Source organism: Phodopus roborovskii, unplaced genomic scaffold (genome assembly GCF_943737965.1).
Source record: "Phodopus roborovskii unplaced genomic scaffold, PHOROB, whole genome shotgun sequence".
Taxonomy (NCBI): domain Eukaryota; kingdom Metazoa; phylum Chordata; class Mammalia; order Rodentia; family Cricetidae; genus Phodopus; species Phodopus roborovskii.
The window spans coordinates 10,321,197-10,346,370 of NW_026126408.1; the positions used below are offsets into that span (position 1 = coordinate 10,321,197).

Below are 25,174 nucleotides of genomic sequence, written 5' to 3' on the forward strand. Positions count from 1 at the left end.
AGAAGGACTCATTTGGGTCACCAGATACCCTGGAGTGAGAAGTCTGCTCCAAAGCAGACTTCACATCTGTTTTGTTCCACACTGTATTCCCACTATCGGCACACAGCTGTGCTCAGTAAACACTTGCTGAATGAATGTATGAGTGCATGAACAAATGAATGTGTGGGTGGAGAAATATGATCAGGGCTACCCACAGAAGCAGAGGTAGCCAAAGGCATCTGAACAAAAACTCACCCTCAAGAAATCTGCTTTGCAATCATCAGTTTCTATAGGTTTTCGTAACTTCATTCAAATGTTCTGCTCTTGCTTTCTTGTTCAGCCAGGTTTTATTTTGAAGTTGTTCTTTTCATGGGTCCCTTGCCCTGTGCAGAACCACACACCACGCACACAGCAAAGTTCAAATGGCAGTAGAGGCTGTAGACAAGATAAGCCCACTAAGGCCTGGAATGCTTCTGGTCACTGGTGATGGGTTTATCAGTTGTCCATGGGGTTCCACAAGCCCCTCTCCATGACGCAGTAGTGCCTTCCCTTCTCCCCTTAAGTCCTAATGTCCCCTCCATAGGGCAGAATCTAGCTCACCCTGGCTGGCTCCAGAGCATTCTTAGGACATATCTTGACTCTTCTCAGGGATCGACCCCACCCCAACCCCAGCCCCAGCAGGCCCTGCCAACCAGTCCTTCTCCATGCCTGCAAGTGTCTAGATCCAGCCTGACCCTGACCCAAGAGATCCCCTTCTGTGCTCCTCAAACCCCAAACTTTATATTCCCAAGTGAACCCTAAATCTTCCTGGGCTGCCACACCTGCCTGGCCCTAAGGAGAGAGTTCAGGGTAAGCAGGAAACAGCAAAAGGCGGTAGTTTAAAAGCTCAGTTTTTCCACACAGTTTGATCTGGATCTGAGGGTCACTAACTGTGAGGTCTTGAACAAGTTCTCTTCTCTGGAAGCTTCATTTCCCAGCAGACTTTACAGTTATTCTGGAGGAATAAAAGACTTAAAGTAATGGTTAGTCTCACATGGAGATGCAGGAAGAAAACATGCCACCTCCCAGAGCAGGCTCTTCTAGGTTCAGGACCGGGTGAACGCCCCGGTTGCATGACCATGACGCAGGTGTCATTCTAGGTGGCTTCTTTCCTTCATTGGGGCTTTTCACCTGGGAGCCCTGCCCTCTGCCAACCTCCAGTCCCAGCCAGTGCAGGTTGCGCAGGCGCAATTGGCAGGACAGCCGGTCTTGGTGATAGTGAGGCCCCGCCCCCTCTTCCCCCCCCCCCCCCCGCCCCACCGCGCTGCTGTCACGTGCTGGCAAGTCCCCACCAGGAGGTTCCCGCTCACGGAGGTAGAGCGTCTGCGACTTCCTATTTGCATATGCGCACGACGGATATTTATATCTTCTTCTCAGCCAGTCCAAGTTATTGATGTCTTAAAGTGACTTTAATCTGAGCCTTCTCTTCTTCAAATGGGCTTTTGATTTCCGGAGTGATATTATACATGACTGTAAGCTATTGACTGAGCGATTGCGTTGTGTTCTCAATGTGCTGATGCTGGGAATCTGCGATATAAATAAACTTCCTCTGGTAGAATCATTATAAAGCACAAGCAGCAGAAATTTATGGAAAGAACAGATTAAATGCTTAGACTTAAATTCTTCAGCGTGCGGCTTGCCCTAAACTGCTGTGTCTGGAATTTGGGCTGCTGAATCAGGTGGAAAAAAATCAAACGGACACATCGCTTGTCGGTGCATTTTTACTATGATCTATTGTGTTGCCAAAAGAGAAAGCTCAAAACCTGCCATTGATAATCCTGGTTAAAACTCGGGGCATAAATTATTAAGACGTGTAGTTTCTTTTCTGAGTGGTTGGGGATTGGGGCGGTAGAGCAGTAAAGAAATACAACATCAATATGTGCTTATGCATTGTAATGCGGGACATTTTTATGTCCACAATAAAACACTCCGCCTACAACTATGTTTATGAAAGCAACAGATAGGAAGATCCATAATGCCACTTAATAGAGTTAATCACCTCCCATCTGAACGTTTTAAAAGGCTTTTTATTGCATGTTGAAAAGCTCTGACCATAATTAATACCCTGCACACTGTCAGGTGCCAGTCAGAGAGCTGGAGACAGAGAAAGGAAGTTCATAGATAGCACCGTGGAGCTGAGTGATTCTCCAGACTGCTGCCTGATGTCTGAGCTCCAGGTCCAGCCTCCCAGGCTAGGCTGTGTGAAGCCCCTGGGCTCTCCATGGGTCATGGAGCTTTGAATTTTAAGTTCTGGGGCCCTAAGATGTAAATTCTACTCTTGTTTTGGTCCCAAGGTTTCTAGGTTTGGACAGGTCTGAACTCTCAACAGTATCCTCCCCTCCCCAGTGACCCACCTAGGGGTTCTGAGGTCTTAAGTATAAGATGGTCTCACTGCTCAGAGACCATCTCTTAGTTTGTCAGCTCGGTGACTGCTGTTAACTATGGCAGTTGAAAGGAAAGCCCAGCATGCCCAGAGCTAGCTGGCTTGCCTTTGGTTAGCATGTGGATGAATGAGGTCAAATCATACCCCAGACCCATTGGGATGGGAGTGGGGGCATGTAGATAAGTAGCCTATAGTCTCAGGGATGAACAGTCCCCTTCTGGGGACAGGGAGCACCTTACCTCCTTTTGTCCCTTACCACTTTGTACCTGAAGGCAGGTAATCTCAACAGCCCAGACAAGCTGAAGAGGTAAAGGGTGAACCTGAAATGTGAACCTGAAATAATTAATGAATAGAATTGGCCTTTAAGACTTGATTTAAGCCAGCCAGAGAAAGTGACATGGAACTCCCTCCCCAGTGCCTAGGCACTGACTGGGGGGTAGAGCTGGACCCAGCTAGCCCTCTGAAAGGAACTTGCTCTCAGCAAGTAAAAGCTGGTTTCTTCATGAAAAGTGTTGAGCCAACAGGAACTGAGAATGAATGACCCGTGTTGTCAACAAGGCTCAGCTGTCTCCCAAGCCAATGTAGAAGAACTTCCTCCTGCTTTACAATTTTGGGGTGTGCTAGGGCTTGGGTGAGTAGGTGTCACTGGAGTTTGGAAGGGTGACTGACTCAGTTGAACTGGGTTCTGGATCTACTGAGGATAGGCACAGAGGTCCTATCCAGGCTTGAATGGGTTGAGGATGTTCTACCTCTCCTGCCACAAGCACCGTGGCCTGTCTGTCCTCTCCCTCCTGAAGATGAATGGCAGGATGGAGTCAGGCCACATCTTGCCCTCCCCAGGTTATATGTGTAGTCACAGGAGACCTAAGACAGTCAGGCATAGCAAGATGAAGTGAACTCTTCCTCCTATCAGTCAACAGGAATGTATTAAGCACCTGCTGTTTAACAAGCCAGACTGTTGCCTTAGGGAATCTTACCTCTCCATGTCCTGAAGCCTTCCAAACCCTTGTGGCATCTGCCTTCCAGATGTGGCATCTGGAGAAATAAGAAAACGTGTGTGACATTGCAGAGCCCTGCAGAGCAGGCTGATAGACTAGGACACAGTACTCAGGTATGGCCTCAGATTTGCATCTAAACTCTCCCCAATTACTAAGCTCCCATCCCCGCTCAGGCAGCACTAGGGTATGTGGCACTGCAGTAAGCTTGCTGGAGAAGTCGATGTGCCACAGGGCACTGGGCTGTGATCTTGACTGTTTTCTTCTGAAATGTGTCCCCCGATGAGACAAATGAACTGTATGTAGGGTTATGATGAGGCAGACACTGTGAGTGAGCCACTCTGTCTAAGCACGGCAAGTGCCTAGCTACATGCCAGCCTATCTAGATCAGCACTGAGCTAAAGCCAACTAGTCCTTGTCCTCACAACAGCTTCCAGGTACTGTCAGCTGCCGTGCTGCTTTCTCTAACCATAGTCCTGGTAGCCTTGGCATGTCCCTTGGGTAGCTGTTGATGACCCTTCCTTCACCAGTGGCCTTGAGTGAGGGGTGGGGCATGGGTACCTGGGGAAGAGTCTGAGGTGGGCAGTGCTTGGTTTAAGTAAGGTTCTCTAGGACTTATGAGGTGAGTTTGCTAATAGATATGTCATCCTGGGAGGTCGTGCTACCACTTGTCATTAACCCGAGCACCCTGCCTGGGGTTCTCACCAAGAAATTGTAGGTGGCTGCTTGCAGAAAAGTGAGTGATTTGCAGGACCACAAGAATATTTGCATAAACATATGTATGAAAGTGTGTATGTATTTGCATTTATTTGCATGAATTGCCTCTTGGAGCTGTCAAGCTGTTGTTCCTTAATTTTTTTTTTTTTTCAGTAAATGTCTTAGCACTCTGAGAGCAGATCTGGACACTTGAGGAGTGAAAATAAAAAGGCAAAACCAACAGCAGTTCGCAGCCATAAAACCAGAGGTTCTCAGATTTTGTTGTAGATTAGATTCTCCTGAGCAGCTCTTAGCCTGTACTGGGTTGGGGAGATACCTCTGGGGTAAAACACTTGTTGTGCAAGCCTGAAGACCAGGATTCAAATCCCCAGGATTCACAAAGTCCAGATGACAATGCAAGGGAGACAGAGAATCTGCTAAGGAAGCCGGCTAGTCAAACTGGCCAAATGCTGAACTCTGGATTCAGGGGGAGGCAATCTCTATCTAGATAAATGATAGACAACAATCAAGAGAGACAGTGGACATCAACTTGGGGCCTTCACCCATGAACTCACACACATACATGTTCTCCTTCCATAACTGTTGACTCAAAAACTCTGGGAGTGGAGCCTAGGCATTTATTTGTTTATTTATTTTTGGATACAGGGTCTCTCTATATAGTCTTGGCTATACAGGGTCTTTATATATAGTCTTGGCTATCCTGGAACTTGCTGTGTAGAGCAAGCTGGTCTCAAACTCAGAGATCCTCCCACGTTCTGGGATTAAAGGCCTTGCTCGCCTAGCACATCAAGTTTCCAGGTGAATGTTATGCTCAGGCCCATCTTGTGCTGCGCCTCTGAGAATACCACCTCCCTCCTCTTCACTTTCCATGTCATGGGTCACTACTGTGTCTCTCTCACCCCAACACAAGCCCCAGCTCACAGCATTGCTCTATAAACACCGGGTCTCCTGTGATTGAATACAGCCTGGCTCATCTTTCAGCATTTGGATATGAGCAGGGGTGGTGCCCTCTAGTGCCTACCCCCATAGCTGGTGGTATCCACTCTGCCTGCCTCCAGCTAGCTGAGGCACAATGGCCAGGCCCACTGTGGCTACTTTGCCATCTAGCCCACCCTAAACAGAGGCCTTCAGAGTCATGCTACAGACACATGTATAAGCCTGGGCCTACTGACACAGGATTGCAACTACCGAGTGACTATACCCCATGAATTTGAAAAAGGTAGGTTTGTGAATTTAGTATAGAGTTTGGTGAGTCCACTTACCAGGAAAAGTCAATAATCACGCTAGAGTCCCACAGGAAAATGACCTGGAAAAATAAAAAAGAACTGTGATTAAATTCAGTACTGAAATAAAAGGAAACAGTACTGGGCTAGGGAAATTGATCCAGAGGGCCCAAAAGCACAGGCTGTATCTCCAAACAGGCCTTCCTGCTTGTGCATGGGGGTCTCCAACAGTAAGTTGTCACCTGGGACACAGCATCTGTGGCTGTGTCCACAATGGCTCTTGATTTCAGATCCATAATGAAAGTCAACATTTCTGCCCAGAAGACAGAATTACATAGAAGAAATAGAAGCTGGGAGAGCGAGGGAGTGTCAATACAGCCCCCTTGTTGATCTTTCCAGCCTCGGGTTATCACATGATAACAACACTATGGCCTATATGGTGGGTAGGATGGGCTCTGAGTTGATCTATCCAAAGTCATATGAGGTTGCCTCCTCACCTGCCTCTGTGCTGGCCCACGGGCTAGCGTGCCTGACCCCCACTCTCTACAGGGCCTGAGCCACTCACTGGAGGCACATCTTCGCACTTATTAGGATCTCCTAATTTTCCTGGAATGACTGACAGCAGACTTGTATAAGAGACATCAGCTTTGTGAAGGACCAGAAAAGACCCCAGGTTTTCATCTCCCAAAAAAGCAGGGGGTATATATGGTTCCCAGACCTGCCCTGCCCACAGACAGCAAGGGAAGTGGACAGGGATGGAGAACCAGGGATAGACAGTCTCCTAGGAGTCTGTGGAGGAAAGAGCCCTCGCACCTCAGTCCCACACAGGTGCACACACACTCTCCCTCCTACCTCTAATCCCACAGATTGCTGGGCTGTGGTGAATTCCCCCTCCACAGCATCTGGAGTTACCATTAGCCCCTGGCATTCAGGGTCTCTGTATCATTTCCCTGTTTACTTGGGTCCCTGAACTGAATGTTCTCCCAGCTCTGCTTCACTAATTCTTGCAAATCCTTTAAAACTATTGATTTATTGCTGGAATGGTGACTGTCAGACTGGCTTGGAAATAATGACTCGTCGTGCTAAAGCAGATGGAAGGGACCCATGGAGAGATTTCCCTTTCCTCTGCCTGCCGCCACCCCATCCCTGAGCCATCTTGACAGCTGCCCTGTTACTGGAATGGGTGACTGGCTTTCTGAAACCCAACTGACCAGCTGTTTGAAGAACTAGATCCCCAACAAGAATCTAACAAAATCAAGTTTTGTGGGACATAGTTTGAGAATTTAAACTCTGAGGCTGGGTCCCTGACTGACAGCACCACGCTCTAACCAAGTAAGCTAACCGGTTAGTGGTTGAGCTAACTGGCCAATGGTGGGTCCCTGACTGCTAATACGTTTTGTCCTGTAGATGAGGATACCATTTCCTCATCTAAGTCATTGTCATTCTTCTATGTCCCACCTATTCTTGAGGTCTGCATTGGGAGCAGACCCCTGGAGACCTTCACACACCTCTCTCAATACCCCACATACAGCTTGTGTCAGAATCTAAGAGACAGGCTGGTGGGGGAACTGGGCCTCAGGTTAGAAACAGGGATAGGGTGTATTTAACAATGACCAAGGAGCCCAGCCCCTCTGGGATTGCAGGGTCATGAAAGAGAAGCAGGGCTGTCACAGGCCTCCCCTCCCCAGGCTTGCTGGTCAGCCACTATGTTCCAGACAGAGGAAGCAGGTTGCTTAATTGCCTGCTTTTAGCTCTGAGTCTACAGCCCATCTTGTCCACCCATGGGCTCTACTGGTGCATATGGTGGCTGTGTCAATTCCCTATTGTGCTCTGAGAAAAGACATTTCAAGTTTATACTTGTCAGAAAAGGAAGCAATAGTCAGGGTTTTCTCAACGTCCTGGGGCCAAGATCTACATGGAATCTGGAAAGTTCTCTGATTGCTTCCCCAAGAGTCCTCTTCTGTAGCCTCCAGAGTCCAGACCAGACCTCTCCCTCACAGCTCACTAGTGTTGCTGGCAGCAGCTTCCAGTCCCCCAACTATCTGTGCCCAAGGTCATCTATGTAACGTTTCTTAATTCCATCTCTAGGCTTAAGATCTGTGGATTTCTGGGGCTATAAAAACGGCTCCATGGCTACAAGTGCTTGCTGCTCTTGCAAAGAACTCCTGAGTTCATTTCACAGCACCCAAAAGTTGGTTGGTTCACAACCACCTGTACCTCTAGCTCTGGAAGATCTGACACAGTCTTCTGGACTCATTGGGCACCAATGCTCATGTATGTATACATCACACATTTAAAAACGTAACGATTTATAGGTTCTTTACCACAGTTTATTTAGCCTTTCCTGGTGGTGTCAACCTGTACCACTAGCCTCATTTCTTACAATCTCCTTCTCTAGTTGTCCATGCTTAGAATATAGTAAGGAATGGCCCTGAGCCTTTGCACCTGCAGGTTGCTAAGAAAATCCCATTTCTTCTACCTCCAATAAGTCCCACTCAGAAGACCAATCTAAGCCTACCACTCCCTGTAAGTGTGTACATCCATTTGCATACTTATGTTCTTCCAGCATCCATTAATGACTGGCATGTCTGCAGGCCAGGAGCCTGGGACACCAGCCACAGAATCCATCTTGAACAAAATCACAGGGAAGGCATTTGCTGGAGCCCAGGAGCTGGGCTGGGGATTGGGGCAAGAATGAAGGCCACAGAGTCAGATTAACCACAGCTCCAGTCCTTTGGGGACTCTGGGCATTTTGATTCCTTTTCCTCCAGGACCTGGCCTAGAGCAGGCTCTGTGAATGCACATCAGGCCACAGTAAGTGAGCTGAGAGCAATGCATCACCCTATGTGCCAGGGCTGTTTGCATTCTAGGCAAAGGCTGAAGCACTGGGCTACGTCATCAGCCTGCCTCCTGTACACTCCCTACTGGTGACATAGACAGCAGTTCCTCCTCCACTTCCTGGCTAGCCTTCCCCAAGTCACCTGAACATAAAAGGCACCTGTGACCTCAGTGTCTCAAGGTATAGCACGGGGCCTTTCAAGCCTTGGAGCCTTCTAAGCTTGCACTCCAGCCACCTGGGGCAATCCCTGATCTTTCTTAGACAAGCACCACCCCACTTTGGTGCCTCCTGGGTCCCTCAGCAAAACCAGGCATTCCTCCCTCTGTTTAGTACTTGTCCCTATTGGCACGATCATATCAGTATGTCTCCCAATAAATTTGCACTACCCCAGGGCTACATATGTGTTCATTCATTCACGCCTGTCCCCAGCACACACAGTATGCTTCACACAGGAGACAAGTTTCATGAATACACCAGTGGGTATGTATATCACTCTACCTAGGCTATGAGGTATATATATATATCTCCAAGGTTCTGAACTTGACTCTTTCTCTTGGTCCCAAGTAACTGTCATGACTGCTTAACCCCAATTCCTCCAGTAAAGGATTTTCTTCCACCTCCTAAAAGCCTAGCCCCTTTGTGGGGAAGACACGGGACCTCTGATAAATACACTGTAGGCCAAAAAGTTGCATAAAGACAAGAGCATTTATGAGAACATGAGTGAGGTGCCCCACACACATTCAAATTAATCCCTGGGACCATATCTGCGTCTCAGCCTCCCCTTGTCATTACAGCCTATGTCCTGTAGGACACCACCCTCTTTTGTTACCAAGCTGTATTCTTAGCTTATATAAGAATATATAATGCCCACCAGCTGCCGCTAGCTCCTCCTACACCCTACATGCTGGCTTCCAATCACCCCAGTGTCTTGATTTGGCTCATCTGTCAGTTCATTGCTCTGCAGTTCTCCACGCTCCAGATCACCCCAGAGTCCCATCTCTCCTCGTAGCCTCCTTCACACCCCTATCCTTGACCTCACTTCTCACCCAGCTCCTCCCAAGCTTTAGCCTTCTCCAGATGTCTCTCAACACATAACCTTCATGATGTTCTCCGCCTCTCAGAATGTCCCTTTCTCAGCTTCTACCCTCCAAGCATAAAATTAGTCAAATAAAATCATCTTTAGCCAGGTGGTGGTGCCCACCTGTAATCCTAGCACTCAGGAGGCAGAGGTAGGCAGATCTCTGAGTTCTGGGCCATCCTGGTCTTCAGAGTGAGTTCTAGGACAGTCAAAGCTACTCAAAGAAACTCTGTCTGGGAAAGAAAAGAAAAAAATGAGAGAGGGAGAGAAAAATACCTTTAATGAGCGCTAGAAGGTCTACATGCTGCTAGTGTTGACCTAGCCAGTCATGTCCTCTGACTGCAGCCTCAGGGGTTTCCCAGGGCCTGCCTTGCTTAAACAAGAGTTACCTCACCATCCTGCAGTGCCAACCACCATCTTGCCATGTTCCTTGGGCTGGTTCTGGGTCATGACATTGGTGGCAGTTTGTATGAGAAATGTCTCCCTCAGGCTCATGTGCTGTTTGAGATTATGGAAACTTCAGGAGATAGAACTTTGCTGTGGAAGGATGTTTAAGTTTTTATAGCCTAGCCACACTTCCTGTTCTCTCTCACTCTCTACAATCAGTCTGCTTCCTGACAGCCATCTTGACCCCACATTCCTGCTGCCATACCTTGTCAACCATGATGGATTAAGTCCCCTCTGAAAAGCTTTCCATTTGAGTACATAACACCCTACCCTTGCCCTCTTCCAATTCCTTCCCAAATGATCCCCCAGGCATGGGCAATTGGATTACATTTGGGTAACCCTTGCCATCTAGGTGGCTGGAGCCTGAGTGGTAAGAGGACCTCTTCTCTCTAGCCACTGTGTGTCAAGGCTGTTGCTGGGTGTCAGCTGAGTTAGTTGGTCCTTCCTACAAAGGTCATTTAAGGTTCTTCTAAACAACTGGAGCTAAACAGAATAATTCTGTCTTTTCCCAAAGATCAAAATCATAAATGGAGCTGTGCTTTTAGCAGTGATGCATCACCCTTCAAATTGGGTTTACTGCTTTTATTATTAGCACCAATATCTCATAGGATTAGAGGGGGCTTGACTTCTACAATGGGTCTATCTGTTTCAACACAGTAGATCTTTTTACTAGTTCGGTTGAATTGTGTTTCAGAGCATTCTGACCACTTCCCACACCTCCCATTGTGTTCTGTAGCCCATCTGAATTCCAGTCACAAAAGGTGAGTGTGTGTGTGTGTGTGTGTGTGTGTGTGTGTGTGTGTGTGTGTGTGTGTGTACTCCAGGGCCACAGACACAAACCATTCAAATTGCAGCCTGGAGAGGAGCTAGACAGCAGAGTCCTCTAGAATGAGGCAACCAAAGATCTCTACCTGACACTGAGGCACCAACAAAGCCTCTTGAGACCACAGGAGAGAGCAAAGCATGATGTGACTGGGGGAACTCTGTGAGAATCCTTAAAGGACACTGCATGAAGCTGTGGCTCAAGGGACTTGTAGACCCTAAATATAAAAGATGACTTTGTTAGAAGAGAAGGAAGTACTGGGCATAGGGTGGGAACATCAAGAGATGACAAAGCTGTAATTAAGAGTATGAGCAGGCCCTCAAAGGCTCTGAGAGTCCACAGAGAGGAGTTTAACAGTAAGGACCTCCCCCAGAAGAGGAAAAGGCCCTTATTGTAGCAGACTGCAGTGATTCAATGATGACATCATGTTTTTCCAGTCATGTTCTTTCCAGGCACAAACTGGCGATCCCTGGGCCTTGGGATAGAGTACCAGTCCAGGGGAAGGTGGGGGATGCTTCTACTCATTTTGTGAAGATTTCAAAGCAGCTCTAAGGAGATTTGGCTCCAGGTACTTCATGGATGGCCTGGCTATGCAAAGCATCCATTGAGGAGGCTGTTCATGCAAAGCTCCCATTTGTCCCCATGGTGTCAGCTCAGATCCAGCTCCAGTGCCCCCAGATGAATTACCCTCTGGACATGCATGACACCGTCTTCACTGGGCTTTCTCGGTGTATTTCCTAACTGCTGAGTTTATAATGTTTTCAGGTCCTTTATCATATATGTGTCATAAATACCAATGGGACCAGGAGCATTTATCACCTAGCTGGGTTCTTGCTTGAGCTCTGAAAAAAAAACAATTATTTGGCTGCACACCTTTCTCGGGGCTCTGATTTAATGGACTTCTCTGCAGCAAAACCACTAGAATTCTTTGCTTTTTAATATTTGACACCCCTTTCTCTTTATTACCGCCTCAGACAGCCCTTCTAGACCAGCTGGAACAAGCCCATTAGTCTCTGACAAATAACTGGTGTTATTTGGTGAAAAATATGCAGAAGTTGGGCTGCAGTGTCACCTCAGGTCTTGGTTCTTTCTGAGGTCACATTCTCCTTTAAGCAAGCATGCAGCTCCACGCAGACCCCTCTTGGCATCCCCTGGTCCCTTTCATGCCCTACAAAGCTGGGGTTGTTTCTGTGGAATTGTTTCATCCCAACCAATTATAATGGAGCTGAAGACTGGGTTGGCTGGAGATACCCATAACTGTGAGGAAGCATTTGCCTCAGAGTAGCATCAGTCACAGCAGGTGAAAAGCATCTACGCACATAGGATGTAAATCAGGAGGGAATTCTGGCACATAGCACACTGTAGATGAACCTTGAAGGCACTCAAGTAAAATAAACCAATTCCAAGGGCCAAGCGTGTATGGTTTCATTTGTAGGATGTCTGCAGGGACTGGAAGAAGGCAGCTAGGACAGTTGTGGTTTTGTGGATATACAGTTCTAATTTGGAAAGGGTTTCTAGTAATGAGTTGTAAAACAATGTACGTATGCTCAACACCACTAAACTGTACACTTAAGAGATGGGTATAACGGAATGTCTACACATGTTTTTTAAATTAACCTCACATCAAAGTAACAAAGGGAAAACTGACACAGGGGAGTTCCAAGTTCATGAGTTCATCATCTTTTCTTGCCTTCTGAATCAAATGGCTCCTGCCAGCTAGCCAGCAATTCTCAAACATACTGGCTAAAAAGGAAACTCGCTTATTTAGAGTGTGGTTCTGGCTAGGCAATTTAAGTGTTAGGTCAGGCTGCTATGGCAGCAAGTGACTGGCTACATGACACTTTAGGATGGCTCAATCTCTGCTTCATGCCATCTCTCATCCTCCAACAGGGGATCCCCAGTTTGTTTATGTGAGGTGATGGTAGGGATCTCCAGAGGTAGCAAAAGCCAGCAGGTCCCCTTGAGGCTGGGATTAACACCCAAATAAGGTCCTCTCTACTTCTTTGAGTCTACAACTCAAAGCAAATCATAAGGCCAGCCATGATTTAAAGGGTGAGAAATGACCTCTGCTTCTTGATAGTTGAGAATTTTTGCAACTTACTGTGTGGGTTGCACACATGTCAGGCCCTGAGCTGAGAGTTGCATACAGTCTGGTATAGGAGGCAGATGTGTAAATAAATAATATACAAGACATAGTGTACCATGAAGAAGGCAGCTGAGGATGGTGGGAAAGTATACATGGAGAGGCAGAGGGCAAGAGCTGTAAGAAGAAGAGGCTGGGAGACCTGGGACCAGAGGATATCAGGACTGGCATGGGAAACCAATCAGCCAGACAAAGGATGAGGAAGGGCAACTTGGGCAGAGGGGAACATATTTGGAAGCCAGGTGCTGCCTGGGACACGGGGGCAGGGCTTCACTAGAAAGTAAAGGAAAATGGAGAAGCTAGGGCTGGGTGACACTTTCCTCCGTCTGCTTACCTATGAAGGGGCCATTTAACCAGAGGCTGTGGCTGTGTACTGTGTCGAGCTGCTGTATAGAGGTGGCTTGGAGGAAGGCTGGCTAGAAACTGGGATGTCTGCTCGTGTGCTTTCTGCCAGGTGGTCATGGTGGGAGAAGAGTACCTGATTGGAGGCAGCAAGGCACGGGGCAGCCAGCTGTGTAAGCATAGGGGCGAGGCATCCCTCTCAAACTCAAGAAGGCCAGGAAATACCCCCACGTGCCAAAGCTGTGGCCCTCCAGGTGGGCTCAGACTATCAGCCCCCTCACTAATGTGGTACCACTGAGTCTTCGCCTGGTGAGGGCCCAAGGCTCTTTGGCCCAGCCTGAATCCTATAGTGCAAAGGTACTGCCAGGGGCCCCGAACAGCCAGCCTTTTGGTGTAGGTTCCACCCAAAACATGTAGCTCTTCCCATACCAGGCCCAGCTTTTTGGAGTGTCTCCAAGAGACACCCCCAAAATTCAGGAGGGTTATTTGGCTCTGCGAAAGGGTGAAGAAGCCACGTAGCTTTCACCCAAACCAGTAGGTCCTGGCTTCCTCCTGTGGATTCAGGGTGTGCTCCTGACAAGTACAGACTGTGATGCCCACCCTCCCCACCGGCACACTGCAGGCAGCGGCAAGCACATACCAACTGATCAATACTTGGAATGCGCTGGGCCTGCTGTGAAGAGGAATCCCCTGGTGAGCACTTTCATAAATTGAAAAATTCTTCTGGAAGTGAATAATCGTCCCCAACTATTAAATCAGATTTCTGAAGAGGTAGAGCCGTAGAGCAGAGAAAATGTGTGTGGAGAGTGGTGACGCCTGAATCCCAGACACCTGCCAGATCCAGACCCGGATTTGGGATCCGTGGTGCAACCAGTGTCGCTGTTGGAATTAGGGATGTGGCTAGAGTCCTTGCCAGAACCTTGACCTGTAGGGGGGAAACCTTTGAGACATCAGAACACATCAGGTCCAGGAGTAGGGTGTTGGCCTGGCCCCAGCACTAGCTAACTCCACAAGATGGGGCTGAATCTGCTTTCTGACACAGTATGATGACCAGAGAGCCTCAGAGCTACTTTGTCCTACAGGAACTGGAGGTCCCACAGGTAGTGATAACTTGTTCAGGGCCACCTAACTACCTCATGACAAATGGAGAATAAGTAGGACCTAGGAGCTAGAGAGATGGCTGGGTGGATGAGAATGCATATTGCTCTTCCAAAGGGCCAGAGTTCAGTTGGCAGCACTATGTCAGGTGGTTCACAACTGCCTGTAATTCCAGCTACTGGGGATCTGATGCCGTCTTCTGGTCTCTGCAGGTACCTGCACTCATGTGGGGACACACCTGAAGTTTTCCTCCACCTTTATCACCACCCTTCTCTCCACTCACAAATGACAAAATCCACCAGGTTTGCTCAGCTGCAGGCTCTGTAAGAATCCAAGCATTACAGTTTACGTGTGCCCTGCCTGCCCACAGGTCCTCCCTGAGTACCTTAGGCTCATCTCCAGCCCAGGCCTCTCGCACTACCTGTGCCTTACCATCTCTTTCTCTACAGGCTTACTCCAAACCAAACTCTTCCTCCTGCCCCTTCTCAGATGTGCCTTTGCCCCCCTCCTATCCCATAGCAGCTGAGGCCTAAATGCTTTCTCTGCCCTTTGATGCCCATTGGGCCTCTTCATCTTTCAGTGAGATCATGGAAGGACTCCACCATCAACAGTAGCTTGAATCTATCTACTTCAGTGACACTGGGCACAGTAGGTGCTGACCATATGCTACATCATTAACTCTCAACAAGGGAGGTTGCTGGGAATCCTTTATTTTACCTTTCCAATGCTGCATATCTCACAGAAGGCAGAGTTCACTGGATATGGGCTGTCTTCCTGCCTAAATCACTGTCATCCTGGCTGGCTGCCCAATCACGGGAGAACAAGGCTAACCCTCTCCACTTCCCTGCACACAATCCTCTACAGCACTCTTGGGCCTTAGCGTTAAGCTCGAGCTGCCAACTGTGGCATTCCTGTTGCCCTCTGGCTTTCCACTCACCTATACCCACCATGATAGGGGATGTGCTTCTCTCATTGGCTGATGAATAAAACACTGTTGGCCAATAGAGGTAGGAAGATAGTCGGGACTAGGAGACGAGGAGAATTCTTGGATAGGTAGGCAGAGAGAGACTGCAAAGAGACACCATGTAGCAGAGGAAGGAGTAACGGGTCTGGCCCCTTCTCTGGTAAAATAAGACCACTTGGAAATTCTTAGATTAATAAAAATGGGTTAATAATTAAGAGAGAGCTAGGCAGGAAGAAGCCCTAGCCATTGACCAACAGTTTATAAATTAGTGTATGTCTCTGTGTGTTTATTTGGGACTGAAAAGAGGGCAGTTGGACCCGAGGAACCAAGAAACTCCAGTAACACACACACACACACAGCCCACAACCTGCAGCCTTGTCTCTGGGCCCTGCTGACGGTGGAAGGCCCAGCCAGAGTCATCCACATGCACATCTGTGAGCATTCTCCCATAATTCCAAGTCAGCCTACCATGTGGTAAGGGGTCCATGGCTTAGCATGGCCTGTGGCTTGGGACACCTCCACCATCTCAGTCCCCACATGCTTAGACTTCAGTAGACAGAGCCCAAGTCCAGTGTACCCTTGTGAAGAAAGGCCTGCTGGACTGTCAAGGCCCACTAATCCTATTCTACCCCTAAGCTGGACTAGATCATGTGACACCACCACCACCGTGTCTGCGAATAGAAGCAGGAACTTCAGTTTCCTGTTGAAAGATTTAAATATAGAGGCCCAGAGAGAAATAGAGGACCTATCACAAGCTGAGGTATCTTACCCAGGGACACCTAACAACCCTGTGACAAACCCAGAAGAAAAACTAGGGGGTTGGGGGAATCTCAGCATCCAACTGATCCTGACCCTATGTTCAGGCTTGAAGTCGGGAACACCAGAGGGTAATTCTAGACAGCCAACTCCACTCAGCATAGATGTGAAGGGTTTGGAGTAACAGTGAGGGGGACTTTCCTATCATAACTGTCTGATGACAGTCTATGTCTCTCTGACATAAGGGTCTAGGCCTCTGATGTCCAGCCACTACAGGCAAAGGATGAGGGGTCCTGACTGCAGCCAGATGGGGTGGGGTTACTGAGAAATGATACTTAGCCAAAGGCCCTAACTTCAGCAAAGGGAAAAGTACACCTTAATTATATGGGCTGGCTGGCAGGCTCTTCTCCCTTCTAGCCCTTGGGGTGGGTCTGGGAGTGTTGACATCCCTAGGTCTGGAGCCCACAGGCCTGGATTCTGTCTGTGCCAGCCCAGGTGGGCCAAAACTCCAGGCAAAGGTAGGTATGCACTGGGACAGGAAATACTCCCTCCATCCCCAAGCCACTCCTAACACCTACAGAGGCTGCAAAGCAGCTTTCCGTTGTTGCCGAATGCACAGGCAAGGATGGGCATCCTGGAAGGCTAGCCTAGAAAATGGGGCTGGTGCAGAGAAATACCCCACCCAGCCCCACCCCTTGCTTGCTTGCTTACCCCAGAAGTTCCCAAAAGTGCTAGAGATGGAAGGAGGCTGTTGCCAAGCCCTTGATGGGCCCTTCTGTTCTCTGGCTTCCCTTCCCAGGAAACCTGCTCCACGCCATAGCTTGAGTGTCTTAACAGAAGGGATGCTGTTTTTGCAGTGTTTGTGAAGTTTTGTTACTCTGAACCATGTCCAGCCCATCTTACATCACAATGCCATGCTTTACTTGACACATCAGCACCATTGGCATTTGGAGACCTTATTCCATGGTTCTAGGAGAGATTTTTTATTTATTTATTTATTTTAGCTGTTTGTGGTAATGTATTTTCTGTTTCCAATCGTCAGTATGGGAATCTTTCCCCAGTCCCTAATCTTTCAATATCTGGGTTTGATTTTTTTTTTAATCATATTTGGGTGTGGGTTTGTTTTGGTTTTTGCTTTTTTAAGTTGTACTCCCTTGGTTATGTAGCCCCTCCCAGTGGCTGCTTGTTTACGCATTGTTTGTGACCTCTTTTTTGACTGTCAGTGTTCAGCCAGCCTTGCCAAGAAACAATATCAAGTATTTTCTATTTCTCTACTTCTTGAAAAAAAATTAATTAAAAATAAAAAATAAACCCTCTTAATGGGAACGTGGCCCTGTCTGTCTTCTCTACTCTGCAGAAATGTTGAAGGAATTGAACCAGCAGCGCAGAGCGAAAGCGTTTACAGACCTGAAAATTGTTGTTGAAGGCAGAGAGTTTGAAGTCCACCAAAATGTTCTAGCTTCCTGCAGCTTGTATTTCAAGGACCTGATTCAAAGGTTTGCCTTCCTTCCAGCTGTGGTCGGGTCTGTTCCTTCGTAGGACGCTTTTGTGTCGCTTTTCTCCCCTCTCTTGCAGGTTCCTGAAGTGTGACTCCCTGTCACAGAGCCAGTAGCCATCTCTCCTCTCCGTCCCCAGTGCCCACACACACACACACACACACACACACACACACACACACACACACACACACACACAGCCTCTCAGAACAGTCACTGCCCTTGCTCGCACACACTGCCTCACTGGCCACCAGGAGCTAGCGCACATTAGGCCACAAACACACCCCAAAGCCCATGTTCTTAGCAGATCACAAGCCCTTCCTGAGACTGAGAAAGCTATAGCCTCCATTTGAAGGGACCATTATACACTGCTCCATCCCTCAGGGTCCCCAGATCCATCATCACCACTGTTGATGGTGACCCCAATGCCAGGAAAGCATATTGATCAGACATCCCCGCTGAGGGGTACCAGGCACCTGAGGGACTGCTCTTCCCCAACTTTGAGTCAGGGAGAAGAGTGTGTAGGCCCAGCCTCATGCTTGAACCCGGGCACGAAGTGCAGACCAGGTGTGTCCTAAACACGGTCTCTCAGCCTTCACCTTCCCCCAGCCCATTCATCAGGCCATTTCTACCTGGACCAATGTGAATGGTGCCTGAATATCTTTGTTTTTTTTTTTTTCTTTTTTTCTGTTTCATACCCTTGCAAAGATGTCAGGGCCACCTCTTAGCTCCTTAGTGAGGGAGAGCAGCCAAGGGGCCAGCCCAGGGTAACGCTCACGTTTCTCTCACCCATCAGCAGATTAATGCCGCTGCTCATTTTGCCTTGCAGCCTCTCCGGGGCGGACGCTGAGCCTGGACAGAGCTCAGAGTGGGAGGACAGGACTTCTGCTTGCTTCCCAATGCTGTGTTTGGACTTGCCAACTAACCCCAGAGCGACTGTGTTTTGTTTCAGGATGGCATCTCCTTTCCTGTCCCTTGTGTCCTTTGGTGTAGAGCCAGGCCGCCGGGTGTGTGAGGTCCCACTCGGCCTCACTGGCCAGGTGCCACACAGGAGGGGCAGGCTCTTTGTGACATTCCATTTCCTGGACAACTCTGTCTCCTGCCCCTGTACTTAGGTTTCCCATGTAAGAAGGCAAGGATTAGAGGCACAAGTCTGGGGAAGAGGAATGTCCAGTGGCTTCTTCATCCCAGGGGCTCTTGTTTTAGGAAGTTCTGGGAAGCAGGGGGATAGCACCTGGCTGCAGGAACTTAGCTAAATAATCCCGGAACTTGGGCCCTGATCCAAATGGGCTACAGTGTAGCAGTTAAAGCAGATCAGGGGTCCAGCCATGGACTTGTGGGGAAAGGAAGCCTTTAAGTGCCTTTGAAGACACAGCAAAGCCAAACTCCACCACACAACAGGGACAAGGACCAGATAGGTGGGACCTTCTTGGACAGACAGGATGAGGAGGAGGAAGAACCTTCCAGACAAGGAGGATAGGGACAAAAAGAGATGTGAACCAGGGACAGGAACAGGTTGCCTCCCCAGAAACACGTGAGCAAGCCCTGCCTTCCCACTGACCTCCTAGGCTTGCCGTGAGTGAGGGGCGGGGTACACAACTATCTTAGTATCCCTGGTGGGAAAGGATGGGCACTCCATCCAAGCAGTCACTGGGAGAAAGAGGGCATCCTTGGGAGTCAGGGGACGTGGGTCCTACACTTGGCTCTGGCACTCATCTTGTGACTCTGATCTGGCCACACCCTCGCTCTCAGGCCTCAGTTTTTATCAGCTATTAACCAGAAGTTGGTCAAATGATGTTGAAGGTGACAGTCAGTAGTAGATGGATAAGACCAACCTGGTGAGGCTTTACAAGTTTGAATGCCAAGACATTAGAGAAGAAGGTGTTGGTGTCATAAAAGGAAAGAGAGCCGTAGAGTCCAGTGCCAGGCATGAGCTGAGGAAGATGCCAGGAGAATGCAGGGCATGAGGGCACCCACATCTCTTAGTATGTGGACAGGCAGATGAATCTGACCGCGTCATGGCTGAGGCCTGGAGTCATCAGCGTGCATGAAGTAACTTCAGGCACCAAAAGAGAAACTGAAGCTGTGTCTGTAGTCATTGTGCAGCCTTTCTGTGCCCTGGCTGCAGTGCATACGCTGCCATTCATGTCAATGGCTGCCAACAAATGCTTTTAAAGGAGGGAAACAAGACCTTCACAGGAAGATGTTATCTTTTTGAGCCACATGGTCCCAAATCTTCATGGTCAAAGAGCAAGATATTGTCACCGTGTTCTTTCAGTCCCCTTCACATCAGTGACCCTCAAGCCCAAACAACAATGGTTGCAACAGCCAGGACAAAGTGGGCCCGCGGTTCCTCTTCAGGGACTGTTGCCTTGTGAGGTGAGGAAGCAGGGACAATCTGTGTCTCAGAGCTTTTATGGGTCAATACTGATCTGCCTTGGCTGAGCATTGTCACCAGGAGACACCTCTGCCCCTTTGTAGTAGTAGCACCTCAGACCTGGAAAATCAGGGTTTCTTTCCACCACCGACCTAGGTTACGTGTCCACTGCTCCATCCCCTTCTCTGTGTGACTGCCTTTCCTAGAACCATGGGAAGGACACATAGGAAATCTCATTCCTCTCTGCAAATAGGCAGGGTCCCTCCTGGGCCAGAGGCCGACCCAAAATCCTCAGCACTGGCCAAAGCCTACCCAAAGCCCTCAGTGATAAACAGTTTATGAATCAAAAAAGGGATACATGAAACAGACTGCCACGTCATAGGCTTTACATTAAGCCTACCCACACACAAAGTGTGTCGATGTAAGGCCGAGCAGAAATGCTGGGACTGCCCAATGTGGCCTCCCACACAGCAGTCCAGTCCCTTCCGCCTCAGCTGCCTGACCTACCTTACCCTACCTTCCCGAGGCTCTTTCCTCGTGCTTCCCTTATGAGCTAGCCCTTTAAAACATCCTTCACTTCCTTGTTTGACAAGATTGCCACCTGGTGACAAAAAGTTTTCTAGATGTTAGCTTGAGGAGTTGGCACAGCTAGAATCCCCATTTTGCAGATGAGGGTCTCGAAGCCTCAGGCATTTAACTGACAGAGATACTGTCTGACACAGAAGCCTTCTTACCACGAATTCTCTAACCTAGAAAACCAAACTGTGTTCGCTGTCTGTAGGCAAAGTCTGAGGGAAGAAAAGAAGTTTCAGGGCTGACACTATGCAGAAGCAGGGGTGTACTGCACACATGTGATGTTAGGGACACCGGCCACAAAGTCTGCCAAGAAAGTCAGAATTCCACTTTATGACAGGCACTTGTGCAAAGACCTGCAAGGGGCCTGGATCCTCTAGATGTGGCCTGGAGTGTAAAAGGCCAGCAGCAAGCCAAGGGCAACAGAACCCACAAGCCTGCCCCACCTGACCTTTGATGGGCCAACCTGAGTTCCATTGGGTGACCAGAGAAGAAACTGAAAGACAACAGATAGGGACATTGACTTTGAACAATGAGGAGGGACAAAGGGATGGACACTGCCTTTAGGAGAACAGAGACAAAAGTGAGTTACTGCCTTCAGATATTACTGGGTTACTCCTTCCCTTATCTGCTCAAATAATAGAAGGGAATCCAGCAGTGGCTCTGAGGTTGGACTCCCAGGCCTGGAACATCTCACCCGTCGCCTGCATCATCTGCCTGACATTTCTTCTTTGGCCCATGGCAAAATCCCTTCTCTGGGCACAGAGAATCTCTCAGGATCCACAGGTGCCATAGAGACATTAATCAAGTCAGTCACTTCCACTTAATGGTTGTCTGGCTAGGCAACAGGCATCAGAGAGGATGTGGCCATCTTTCTTAAAAGATGGCAGTGATGTCTCCTGCCAACAATGGCACTTCCCAACATGTCTCTAAGTCATGGTGTGAAAGAAAATACCTAGCACCTGAGAAAACCTGTCCCTTATAATACCAAAGAGTACAGAGACCTGAGCGTGATAGGCAACCCTGTAGCCGAAAGCTGTGCTTCACAAAGCCTATTGGACCATGTATGAAATGTGAATTCTGTTCTCTTTCACATTGGATAAAAACAATGAATGAATTCACTGATTTTTTTCCTAACCTGATTTTCACAAAACCTGATGATAAGCTCTGGGCTTTTTCCTTCTTCAGCCATGATGTGGCTATCATGGCTACTGACTCAGTGACCCATCTCACCAACTGACATGAAGCTTTCCATATGCCAGTGAAAAAACACACCCTGTACCTCCAGGTGCCTATCCCCTTTTTCATCTAGAATACACAGGTGTGCCTTGAAAACAAGGCAGCAAGAAGAGGTATTAACACCTCCTGAGTGTTGGCAGAATGATGGAGACCAGATCCATTGCCTTGCCTCCTCTCAAAGAGTTTTCCAAAGCCTGCAGAAGTCCATAGGGCCCAGTGGGACTTGAGTATGCCCAACCACAGTGCTCTGAAACTAATGACATGGGAAGAAGGATGGAACAGAGTGCCAGCTGTGTCCATCACCTGCCTATACCTGCCACTCACCATTACCCTATACTTCCAGACAGTGCCTAGTGCCAATTTGCATTGTGCAAACACCTGGCCACACAGGCAGATGAGGGAGGGACAGCTTATCCCAGAGGAGTTATCTGCTAAAAGTGTGTTCTCCAAGATTGACTAGTTAAAAATAGGCAACTCTGACAAGTCCATAGACCCAGCCATGCTGAGCAGCAACTGTACCTAGGAACCTGGACCCTCCCAGGTAGCCCCACTCAGAAGAATGTAACTTCATGCAGTTCTAGTCTCCTGCTGGAGCTCTCAGACAGTGTGTGCTGGGGCGTCACACTTCTGCCATCCCCCCAAGATTGAGAATCACACAATATTATTATTGTCTATTTCTGTACATCCTTGTACCATTACATCATTACCCTCAGAAGCCAGCCACACACTCTAAAACCAGCGTAGGACAGAGAACACAACATTCTTCATACCTGTAATGGATGTAGCCTTATAGTCATGATTGGAGTTACCCATCAGGTGAGGTGTCCCCTAGGCGACCTCTGCTCAGAGTAAAGAGATCTAAGGAGTGCTAGGTAGGAGCTTACAATCATCTAATGACTGGAAGCAATCATGGCCAGCCTTTGGTGACCATTACAGATCTCTGAGCTACACATGAATACCACTTGTGTGCTAAGGGAGATATCCAAATTCCCATTCCTATTCTAGACCTTTAAACTAGGCTATTAATAAATACCTGTGTGACCAAGTGGAAGGGGCTAGCTTTTCTAGTCATGGGAACCTCTGACACCACCAAGCAGATAATTTGCCCAATGGAAGACAGCACAGTCACATTTTCTATGGCCAATGTCCTCTCAATTTAACTTCCATTACCAATGCCCTTTAGCCCCTGTACTTACTCTCTCCTTCCTGGTGCACTTCACAGTGCAGGCAGCTCTATCTCCAAAACACTTTCCCAGGCTCAGCCTTGAGAAGCAGCAGGTAGTCACTAGCAGTGTAGCAGTACTAGGCCTTTATAGCTATCATTCCAGGACTAGGTCAGCCAGGGTCGTTGTGAGCTCCTCACTGGGTTGAGCTCCTTTGTGGGGACTTGGGAACATACTGCGATGGCAATTGTTGGTAGCAGCAGTGAAAGGGATCTTAAGAAAACTTGAACAGCCCATGTTGACCCCATCAGCCCTGCCACACTGTGAACCAGCATGACTTGGGCAGAGCCTGAGGAAATACAGAGGAAAGTCCAGGCCATTAGGATGAGACAGTAAAGCCTTGGAGCATGAGGTTGACCAGATAGCCTCTGCGGCCTGGGACATTCAGGATTTATGGTATCTCTAGGGGACACTTGATAACTATTTTTACACTTAACAAAGGCATCCAAGCCTAGGGATCCACCTCAACAGCGAAACACAGGTGTGAAGTTACATAAGTATTGAGTAAGCATGTGTGAGCTTAAAGGACTCAGCTCAGATCCTGTATGTGGCCAGTACTTTGCCTTCTCTCTCCCTAGGCTTGCTCAGGCCATAGAAGTGCAAGGCCTTAGGACCTCAGATCACATGAGCCATCTGTGGTAAAGGAACTCTAAACTCTGGCTCAGCCTCAGGGTCCCAATGTAACCTGCACACTGCAGGTTGTTTCTTGGCTTTGAAGATCTTAAACATTCCAACTCTGGTGATAGAAATGCAAGCAAGTTGTGTAGCAGGATCTCCTTGGAAGGTGTTTCTCTAACCCAAGTTGTACTAAGCCTCAGCAGAACTTTAGGCCTCATCTACTTCCGTCTTGTTTTGCAGAACAGGAGGCTGAGGTTTTGAGAGGCTCAGGATATTTGCCTGTCAGTGGCAAACAGGGTAACTAGGTCCCTTAGCTCCCTGCTAGTGCTCTGTCTACTCACCCAGCAGCTGTCCCAGGCCTTTTTGGGCAACCTACTATCTTACCAGGCATTGGGACACCTCTTCTGCCTGCCCCAGGTACACCCAAGGGATCAATCTCAAGAGTCTTGGCATCTGGCTTTTGCAGAAAGTCAATGGGGAGGCAACAGAGCCCACTGCCCTGCCACAGCCCCGGTCAGGCCAGGCACAGTGAGGGAAGTTGGCCTGATGAGAGCAGCCAAACTGGGGTGGCCAAGTCAATGGCCTCTGAGAAACCTGCCTCCTGACTTAATGCTCTGGGTGTTTTTTTTTTTTTTTTTTTTTTTTTTTTCTCCTGGCCTCACTTCTGTATCGGTTTATTCTCGCTTCATCTTATCTGTTTCCTTCCAGGTCCAGCTATAGGGAGCGGCTGCAATGGTTTTGTATTTCTGTAGACACCAGATATAAACATACCGATATATTTGTGTCCCTCCCCTGCTCCCCACCCCAGTTCACAAGCCCGATGCACACTCTACACGCAGGCCACTCTGACCTCTGACCCCGTGTTCCATGTGGCAGGAGGGCATCCCCGCCCCAGGCCAGGCCCCAGGTCATGGCTGCTGGCTGTCTGTGGCGGAAGTCCTTGGTTGTTTCCCTCTCCCCCTTCCCAGCTCTAACCATCCTGTCCGTCTATCTCGTCTTGTCTTCAGTTTCAAAGCAATGTCATGAAGGGCTTCCCCTTCCATGCCTAAAAGGAAACAATATGTTTTTTGGAGATGTTGGGGTTGCAGGGAACCTGGGCAGCCTTCAAAACATGCTCAAAAGGACACCTACTGATTGGCTAGGATTACAGCCAATCAGGAGCCTTTGAGCTTCAGCCCAGAAGAGATTCTTCCATGTGAGGCAGTAGGTCCTGCTTGTCAGGGCACACTGGTACCTTTTGGTGTAGATACCAGGTCCAGAAGGTAACTGAACCATGTTGTTTCCCTTTATGGCTAGTCCTGGTCCTGTCCCCATCCACGGCTCATGCTTTTTGATTTGCATCTTTTTTGCATGGACATGCCGAGTAGTAATAAGCAGGGTTTTCTGTTCTCTGGGGTGCCTCTGGTCAGACCCTTCTCTTTCAGATCCTGTGTCAGATCATTAGGTTCAGGTGTGTCATTGCTGTGTCCTTTGAGTCCTAAGATGAAGGGCGTGACTGAGGTGTACAGGGAGCTCTAGCCCTGTGAGGAGGCGGCAGTGGCCGCAGGGGTGGCAGGTGAGGACACCCTGGTCTCTGTGCCTTACTTAGGTCAGTGCAGGACGGCAGCCAGGGCAGCCGGGAGAAGTTGGAGCTGGTGCTCTCAAACCTGCAGGCTGATGTACTGGAGTTACTGCTGGAATTCGTCTACACTGGTTCACTGGTCATCGACTCAGCCAATGCCAAGACTCTGCTTGAGGCAGCCAGCAAGTTCCAATTTCACACCTTCTGCAAGGTCTGCGTGTCCTTTCTCGGTGAGCTGACCGGCTGGCCTTTACATCATGT

At 48.7% G+C, this 25,174-nt stretch overlaps 1 protein-coding gene across 4 annotated transcripts in view; it reads left to right on the forward strand.

Moving 5' to 3' along the window:
- The window catches only part of Klhl29 (kelch like family member 29), a 288,958-nt gene that overhangs the window by 249,517 nt on the left and 14,267 nt on the right, over window positions 1–25,174 (forward strand). For all 4 annotated transcript variants that reach the window (XM_051181694.1, XM_051181692.1, XM_051181691.1 and 1 more), the window contains 2 exons: window positions 17,184–17,322; window positions 24,941–25,143. In XM_051181694.1, the coding sequence (XP_051037651.1) occupies window positions 17,184–17,322; window positions 24,941–25,143 (342 nt within the window). The remainder of the gene's footprint in view (window positions 1–17,183; window positions 17,323–24,940; window positions 25,144–25,174) is intronic.